Source organism: Aquila chrysaetos, chromosome 5 (genome assembly GCF_900496995.4).
Source record: "Aquila chrysaetos chrysaetos chromosome 5, bAquChr1.4, whole genome shotgun sequence".
In the NCBI taxonomy this organism is placed as follows: domain Eukaryota; kingdom Metazoa; phylum Chordata; class Aves; order Accipitriformes; family Accipitridae; genus Aquila; species Aquila chrysaetos.
In genome coordinates, this window is record NC_044008.1 from 67,716,691 (window position 1) to 67,725,953 (window position 9,263).

A 9,263-nucleotide genomic window follows, 5' to 3' on the forward strand; every position below is an offset into this window, starting at 1 on the left:
AATGGGAAGCAGTGGCAGTGGGACCATCCCCAGCAGTGAGAACTGCCTGGGGAGAGCTTGACCACCCATTGCTGGATCTGCGCAGGGCTTTTTTTCACTGCTCTTGATCCTCAAGGGTCAATCCTAGCCTGTCTGGAGCCAGATTGCTATCTGCCCTCCTTGCCAGGATTTCAGACCAGAGGACTGATGGTCCTGACAAGCTCCTTACCTCTCTGCCAGGGGAAGGAGGTGGGAATGCTCCATGCTTCTGAAAATCAGCTTTCTGAGTGAAACTATTTCTGAAAAAGGCACAAGCAATTACCAGAGGTCGTTACAGTAAGATGCTCTGGGATCTCTTTAGAGTGGGTCAGAACTCCTTTGGAAAGCTATAGTCTATGGATGGGCTACAGGATTTCCTGACCTGCTGTGGATTTTGCACACATGAGGGATAAATGCACATGGGAATGCCACCAGCCCACCCCGTCTGTCAGTGCTGGGATGCTCTCTGCTCTCAAAGGCAAGAAGCCTTGTGCCAATGCCATGGCTGAGTTGGATTGAGGGGAATGCTTCTGAGGCCACCAGAAGGACACCCAGTTTCCATGCTTCAGGATAAGCATGGTCTTTTGAGACCTTCAGTACCTGAGCCTCCCTCATAACCGAGGACCCACTCTTGTCTGAGCTCCTTGTTCTCTAGCTGTTCCTTGCACAGAAGCATGTCCAGCTGACAAATCATACGATTCACTGACTTGGCCCTCAGCTTGGGCCAGAGCAGAGATATTTGGATAATCTGTATCTGAAGAAAGGATATGGGCTTCCAGCAAAAGAAGACCCTAACCTGGTTTGATTGATGTGCTGCTGGGGGAAAGCCTGCTGATCAGGTTGATTTCATCATCCAAGGTGAATGGAAAGGAGGGAAGAGCCAAGGATAAGCAGTGGTTCAAAGCTCTCAGCCTCCATACCAAGCTAATTAAGTCTTTCAGGCTCCGCGGCAGCAGTGCCAGAGCTTCTCAGCCTGGGGGTTTATATGGCCCTGATGTCCCCAGTGATGGACTGCCTCATGCTCTTTAGTCTAATCCCCCTCACAGCTTGCTCCAGGAGCAGAAAGGGGTATCCCTGCTGTGCAGATGGGGAATTTATGGCTCTGACGGACATCCTCTATTAAGTTCGTGCTTGGTTTAAGATCATCTCACCCCAGCTGTCGGCCCTGTCCAGGAGGTGAGTATCCCTGTGAGGGGCTGCAGGCTGCAACTGAGCGTCCTCCACCCTCCCTGATGTCCTCCATCCCTCCCTGCTCCAACTGCAGCACGCTGGAGGGGACCTCTCCTTCTGGGCCCCTGTGGCAACAAGCTTATGCCCTCACGCGTGAAATCTGATTATGCTTGCGTGACTTGAGCAGGATGATCCGATCCTCAGTGCTGCGAATCCCGCAGAGCGATTATCCACTCCGGAGAATTTCCTTTCTTTGTCCTAATGGGCCGGCCACTGAGCCTCTGCAGTGTTGCTTGAGTAACCTCGGTCCCACGTGATGCTTCACCCTGCACCTCCCATCTGGGATCCGGGTCGCTGGCTGCACTTATGAGGCTGCTGGAGAAGGCAACCTTTTGCAGAAGAGTGAGGAAGAAATGAGGCTGTAACTTGCCTTCATGCTGTGGCTGGCAGGAGTAGGGGACTTTCAAATGGGGTTCAGGTGTTACCTGTGAACAGTGAACCCTCTTGAATCCAGCATGAATTAGGCTGGGGTGCATCTGTGAGTGTTTGTAAGTACCCAGGCAATGTGTGTTGTAGCTTCCCTTTACCTCAGTGCAGGTCTCTGTGTCCATGGGCAGCTGCCCAGCCTACTGTCAGGTGTTTCCCACCGTGGATGGTTGGGCCATGAGAAATGCTGGAGCAGTAAGGGCAGAGTGTCTGAAAGGTTCAGACTGAGAACAAGGGAACACATTTTTTTTTTTAGCCCTGGCTCTGCTAACAACATGCTGCAAGACCTCAGGGAGTGCCTGGATGTCCCCACTCATAAAACACATCTAATGATCTTGCTCTCCTTCCCTGGGACATTGGGAGAGCTTCCCATCAAAAGGAAGCCTTGTGACCTGCAGAGAGTCTTGGGATTTTTGCCTTCCCTTGAACAGACATAGCTGTAGGAGGACTGAGAAAGGTCGACCTGTTCAGGCACACTGCCCTGTGAAACCGGTACTCATTCCTGGCTCATCTGGCTTCAGGTGAGAAGAGGGATCTGAGCTGGACAAGAGTGCCAGCAGCCCAGGGAGACTCTGCGCAGGACAGTGAGGTGGTAACCCCTGGAGCTAATGAAGGCTTCCAATTAGGTGGGCTTCAGCTCTCATCAGTAGGTCAGAAAGGTTGTAACTTAGATTGGTGCCAGGCGAAACGATTTACACTTCTGATTGGGTTTCGACTATCCTGCTGCAGTTGATGAAGCAAAGTGCCTCCTCTTTAGAGGCACGAGGTGTGCCAACAGTGGCTTGTTCTGCCCTGAGGTGGGAAGTTGCTTTGCCTTCCCCCCACACACGTACTGAGTTTTCCCCCTGCTCATTTATGTGAATGATAATGAACCAACCTGAGGGGTGAAATGACTGAAATGATTTCTCTTCTCTCCCTGTTTCTCTTTGCAGAACTGAAGACTATATGAAGTTGTCCCTAGCCTCCTCCTAAAGGCATCCCTTGGCATCTTTAAAGGCTTGAGAGAAATACCAAAACCAACCAAACACACCCATAAGAGAAATCCATAAACCCTCAAAACTTGGGATCCCCTCTTGGTCTGAAGTTGAGTTCTTCAAAAACTCCTGTGGTGTCAAGCTTGAGGAGATCCTGTTGTGTGGCTCCATGGACTGGGGCTGGGCCCAAGCAGTGACTTGAGTTGTGTTTGGGGGGCTGGGATGAACCTTCCTCCCTCTCCCCCAAACAGAACCCAAATTGGACACTAAATATGCAGCGAGTCTATTAGTTGTGTTCATTACCATGTATTAGGCCTGACATGAAATTTGTGTTGTTCCTTTATTGGGGTGAGCGAACCATAGCTCTTCTCCCAGACCAGCCTGGACCTTATACCAGACTATGTTGCTTCCTGGGGCCAAACTCCTCTTTATTGCTGGAGGGTGGGAACTGCCTATGATTTCAAGTGTTGTATAACACTGCTTTATTCTGAGGGGTGGAGGGATAAAGTGGGGTCCAAGTGAGGGATGGCAGATGGTAGCTGGACTGACTCAAATCTTGCTTCTGTAGTTATTTTAGCAGAGGGCTGATTCTGTAGGTAGACAGAAGACTCTAGAAGTGAAGAAGATTGATAGTTTAGCTTTTCTGCTTGTGGTGGAGGTTTAGGAGACCACACTTTGGCTGCTGTTAATATCTGGATTCTCACTTTTCCCTACTCCAGTTCCCAAGAGGAGAGACCCAAGGAAGTAGCTATGGCATCAGGGGTTCCCTCTGGCTCAGGATGAGATAGTGGGAGTCCTGGAAGAGACACTCTCCCCATTCCTCTGCCTGCTTGCTGTTCCAGTGTCCTCTTCTCTTGCTAGCCCTGTGGCTTGTCCGCTGGAGCCAGAGCTCAGCATTGCTCCTCAGCTCTGTCACATATAGAAGATGAATTTGGCTGGGCACATATACCTGCTTCAGACATAGCAGGTTTCAGATGAAACCCAGCTGGTTTGCGAGAGTGAGAAGAGGGTCCCAGTTCTCTAGCGATGTTGTAGAAATATCAGGCTGGGTGGGGATGTGTCCTTCAAAGTTTCTCTTTCACTGCCGGACAACTGCCTCTTGGCTAACGCTGCAAACATATCGGAAACCCAACAGGCTGCTTTTTTTTTTTTTTTCCCTTTTTAATTCCTATGCAGACAATACTTGAAACCTTGTACACAGTTGTCCTTTCCAGCGCCTGGGGTTGGCAAACTCTTAATAAAAGGGCTCATTTAAAGAACAGCAGGAGGCTTCAGCTTTAGAAGAGGCTGGGCTGCCCCTTCCCAGCCGACAACTGCAAGCGTGTTCAGTGGTTTGCATATGAATTTAGGCACATCTGGATCCTCTGCTTCAACATCCCGCTGGTACAGCTGCTGTGTCCCCTTGGTGCTGGCTGGCTGACTCTGTGTCCCGAGCACCCAACTATGCAAAGAATGCCTTATATACATTGTGTTTAATTTACATGGCAATATGTACATCGAGCAAAGTCTATAGTTGAGTCCAGATTTTTGCTAGTGGCAGCGAGTCAAACTATTTCTTCAACTCAAATGGCTGTCTGGGTATTTTTTACTTTTGTTTGTTTTGTTTGTTTGTTTTGTATCTGATGGTGGCTCTTATACAAAGGACTGTAATTCTAGTGGCTTGAATCTGTAAAAATTGCCTTTGTTTGGTCCAATAAACCTTTGAATAGTTTATTTGGTTTGTGCTTGTTCTCCCTGCCTCCAGCAGCTTGTAACTTCTTTCTCAAGAGATTTGTGTTGAAAATCTGGATTTTAGGTTAGAGGTACATTCTGCCCTCCTATGCCTTTTACCCCATAAATGATTCCACTGGCTTCTTTAACAATAGAGTCAGACCAGTGGTGAACGTCAGGGATTTTCCCTTATTTCTGCTGGAGCAATGCAGTGTTGCAGCAGGATCCTGGTCTTGTTTGGCTGCAGAACAATTAGCAATGTTCCCAAGGCAGAGCTCTGCCCAGGATTTCAGCTGGTGTGAACGTGGGTGCCTAGCAGTTCCTGAAACAGAGATCACCTTTAACATACCTATGGCTCACTGCCCCAAACCTCCATTAATTGTAGAAGTCTTGGACTGAAATGTCTAAAAAGAGCCTAAGGGAGTTAAGTATGCAAATTCAATTGCCTATCAAGAAGAATTAGACTGATTTGAAAATCCTTAATTCATCTATTTTGTCAGGAATAAGTAAAATCCTGTTTGACATCCTAAATCCAAGTAGTTTTGAGGACAGCACTTATGGGAAGAGAGAATGATTTTACTTGTGAATGGGGTAGGTTTGATTCAAAATCATAAAAAAAAAAACAACCACCCAAGCTGGAGCACTACAAAGTTGATTTGCAAGGTCACCTTTGATAGGAGAAGCTCCTTTTTGAAATCGGTTTCATGTTTTTATGCCTTACTCTTCCTTCCCAGGCTCTTTTCTCTCTTTACCTTTGTTTTGCTCTCCCTTTGTCGTAGATGATGTAGCACAGAGAAGTAACAGCAGTAACAGCTCTTTTTTATTTTTGTTTTTTCAAATGCACAGTCATGATATTTAAAGTTGAGGGGAGAGCCAAAATGCACTGATGTCATGCTTAAAAAAATTGAGTCAATATTTTCTGTGATCTTGATTTTGGAGGTTTAGAGACAAGGAAATGGGCCTTTGGGGAGGTTTCAGCAGTGTTAAAGTTTGTGAAATAACGAGAGAGGGATGCAGACCTGTGTGGAGCACTCCCAGCTGGCATGCATTTCAGACACGTGAGGCAAAGCTGTGTATTGGATTTCTCCACATCAGACTGGAGACATGCCCTCTGGTGCCCAGCAGTGATCTAAAATAAAATATTGATCACTAATGACCATGCTTCCCTTCCTCTTGCCTGGAAAGGGCAGTTGGATGCTATTCATGTGAGCACAAAACATTACAGAAGAGACAGACAAATCCAGGCGCTTGACAGCCTACGGCCAGAGGTTTCGTAACCAGAAGATCCCACATCATTATCAGAATATGTTTGGCCTTAGGACAATTGTATTTTAATTGCAATAGAAAAGAACTGGCAAATGAGCTTGCTTTTGCCAGGATCTGTTTTTTTCCTGCCCTGCCTGCTGCAACAGTGCTGGGAGGACAGGCTGCTGTTCCTGCTTCTGCTGGGGCTTAGTCCAGGAGAGGGGAAAATGCAGAGCCCCACTCCGCACAAGCTCAGCACGTGAAGGCTACTCTGCTCGTTCCTGTCTCATTCCATTGATCTTGTTCGTGGTGCGGTTGCTTCTGATGTGTTGATGCCATCCGCTCTTCTTTCAAGCAAAGATTGTGTCCTCATTTTGCCTGTCAATAGGTATTTCTATCCCTCCTGTTAGTGGAACAACTAATAGCTTGCCCACACAGGACTTGCAGGAAGACTACTCCAGGTTAAATAATGGCCTGCATTTAAATGGATTAATTACAGTGTATTAAAGTCCTATGTGGAAAGCTGGCTGTGATGGGGACAAAGGACTCTTGACAGGGTGACCACGTGGAAGTAAAAGCCAGAGTCTGTCTTTCTAGCCCATGGGAGGTCTAAAGCAGCTAAACAAGCAGGAGGAGCTGGGATTGCAGCAGATCTGTGCTCTGAGCTGCTAAGTTATCACTGAATTTCGGCCCCACATGTCATGTAAGGGCAAAATGAGCCTTGAAGTATTAGAAACTGCTTCTCCCTTGTTACAGCCATAGAGCACCACAACCTCATTGGTTCTTTTAATCTCACACAGGAGAGTCAGATATGAGGTATGCTAGGCAATATTGCAGTCTGACCCCAGTCAGGTAGAGTCCAGCAATGAGAACGTACCAGCCCACAGCCAGCTCTGACTGGAGCCAAGGTGCACATTCATTTTGCCCTAAAAGAGGATTTTGTAGACTGTTGCATCAGTTCATGAGCTACCTGCGAACAAGTGACACTCCTGTGCTGCCCACCCTTCTGTATCCCTGAGTGATGATCAGTAGATGTATGACCAATATAAGCCCTCCTATAAAGTTTCCTCAGATAAAGCCCTGTGACAGATACAAATCTTTGTGCTGCAGGACATACAACAATGGTTAACTGCTTCAGATTACAGAAAAATCAGGATATCTTCTGTTATGGGGAGAAGGGAGTTAATCATCTACTACAGGACTTTCTAGGGATGGAAATCTGAGCTAGATGGTCCACTGGTCAGCCTCTGCCCACACAGGGATCATCTTGTTGCTGGACGGGCTACATGAGTCCATCTCACCATTTGACACTGGCAGATGAACTCTCAAATCGAAGCAAATTTCTGTCTGTGATCTTATCTTCCAGTGGCTGATTAAAATCATGTCCACACTGGAAGGTAGTCTGGTCTCTAGTTTTCAGGTAGGGTACGCATTTAAAATTTAATAGCTATTCCTGAATTACTCTGTATCTACATACTCTTATTCCAGAATGAAAGGACACTGTGCTGATGACGCTTAATCCAGTTTCATTATGGAGTCTGCTAAATTGGGACATGTTGGTCTTATGAAATTCCACATGTCGAGTTATCTTGAAACTTTCAGTATAGATAAGCCCTAAGGAACTCCAAAGGTAGTGTTACAGCAGTCTGTTTTAACTCCATATTTAAAGAACTGCAGAGAGATGTGCGGGATGATTGGATAGATGGGAAGGTGGAGGAAGGAGAACCAGAGGCTATCTCTTTCTTATCTCCCATGGGCAGATTTCCTGCAGCCAGTAAAGCTTGTAAAATGACCTGCTTTTGGCTTTGTGTTTCATTTGACCATGGTGTTCTTGCCTTCAAATTGCCTTCTAGGGACTGGCTATTCCTACTTCTCCTTTTTTTTTGACAGGGTTCAGAGAGAGCAGCTGGCTGCCATCTTCAGGCTCATGAAGGAAAAAAGTGACACATTTGGAGAGATGTCTGAAGGAGACATGAAGGAGCAGCTTAGACTGTATGATATATAACCTTGCAGCCAGTGGAGACTATGCCCAAAAGTCATCTTGGCCCTTATTATGCAGGACACTGGAGGCTGTAGTACTATAAACCTGTTTTGGTAGTTACTTTGCAGTTCCAGTTTGTTTTGCAAATGCATATAGGCCTGTGATATGTATTTCAAAAGACTTGTCATTTCTCACCCTTTTTATTGTTTTTCCTTGAAGAGCTATCATGGTATTTTCATCTCATACAGAGATTTTTACCTCTTTCTGTCTGGGTCACATGTCTCAGTCATACAAAGCAGTTAAACTCGCAAATTTTTTCTGGCCATGCTTTATAAAAACAAACTTTCAAACCTAGTCTTTATCAGTTTGATATCTGAAGGAAGCCAAAGATGATAGATGTAAAATGGATGAAAATAATAGAATCATAGAGTAACTCAGGTTGGAAGGGACCTAAGGAGGTCTGTAGTCCAACCTCCTGCTCAAAGCAGCATCAGCTATGCGACCAAGCCAGGTTACTCAGGGCTTTATCCTGTTGGGTCTTGAAAACCTCCAAAGATGGAGACTGCACAACCTCTCTTGGCAGAGAGGCTTCCGATCCTATGGTTAGAAAATGAATAGCCAAAGGCGAGTCATTAGTGCTCCAATTAGAGGTGAGTTGCCATTCTCATCTCCTTGGAAGGAACACTTCATCCTCCTTCACACTGGCTTTTTGAAACAAATCCAAGTCGGTTCTGGCTGACCTCATTGAGCTCATCTTCATGCCTGAGAAAACAGCACCTAACTTCAACCTGGAAACACAAACATCTCTTCGCCTCTTGGCACTGGTAAAAGTAGTACAGAAAGGTGGCTGGCTTTTTTACAAGGATGATTGTGTCCAACTCAGATCCTGTTCTCCTAATATAAAAATGATGTGAGAAACTACATACTTAGGAACTCTCTGTGAATTTATGAAGTATTTTGAACAGTTTTGACCAACCCTTGGTGGTTTGGATAAAGTAAATCAATGAGCATTCCTAATTTTAACTGAATGTCTTCTGGTGTACTTATCTCTCCTATGAAATCCTGTTAAATACTTTATTATCAGGAAGGATTTTCTCAGTTTTAATACCTGCTGACAGAGGGAGGCAACATTTTCTGACCCAGTTTTAGGGAATGATCTCTTAAAAGATTAGGTTTGCTTTTTTTTGTGTAATTCTTTTGAGTCTAGGAAGCCAAATCTCTCATTATCTGGTCACTGTTTCCCACTACAGTTTATTGTATAACTCCGTACTGTTTGACTTTTAAGAATCATTTAATCTTCTAATTGTTTTCACTTAGGTGAAGGCATATTTATTATGAGATCAAGCTGGTTTTACTACCAGTCATGGCTTAATCTAAATTTAATGTCTGAAAATTACCTCTTTTTATTCAACATGAAGGAATTACATGGGAAAAGGAGTCTCATGATGTGAAACATCGTGCTAGCCTGCCATGTCCCCAGGTCACAATTTCCTTTGTCAAGCTGTGTAAAGGAAGAAATGTAGAAAATTTGTATATGGGACTTCTCCTTAGTTCAAAACTGAAAGCAGGATCTTTTCCAAAGCTCTTTGTGAAAGCAAGCAAAGGCGAGTTAAGGTTTAGTTGATTTTTAGTCTTTGTCTTGTAGACTTTACAGTTTATTTCCAAAATATATTTATATT

The 9,263-nt window shown here is 45.3% G+C and overlaps 1 protein-coding gene across 4 annotated transcripts in view; it reads left to right on the forward strand.

Annotated features, from left to right (window-relative positions):
• Window positions 1-8,607, forward strand: part of MXRA7 (matrix remodeling associated 7) — a 30,521-nt gene extending 21,914 nt beyond the window's left edge. For 2 of the 4 annotated variants that reach the window (XM_030014194.1, XM_030014193.1), the window contains one exon: window positions 2,607-4,361. Coding sequence is in view for 3 of the 4 variants with exons in the window: in XM_030014193.1 (XP_029870053.1) it covers window positions 2,607-2,646 (40 nt within the window). In the remaining variant the exon portion in view is untranslated. Of the gene's footprint in view, window positions 1-2,606; window positions 4,362-7,493 lie in introns of those variants that run through there. The other 2 variants (XM_030014195.2, XM_030014192.2) reach the window with 2 other exon arrangements.
• Window positions 8,608-9,263: the final 656 nt, after the last annotated feature.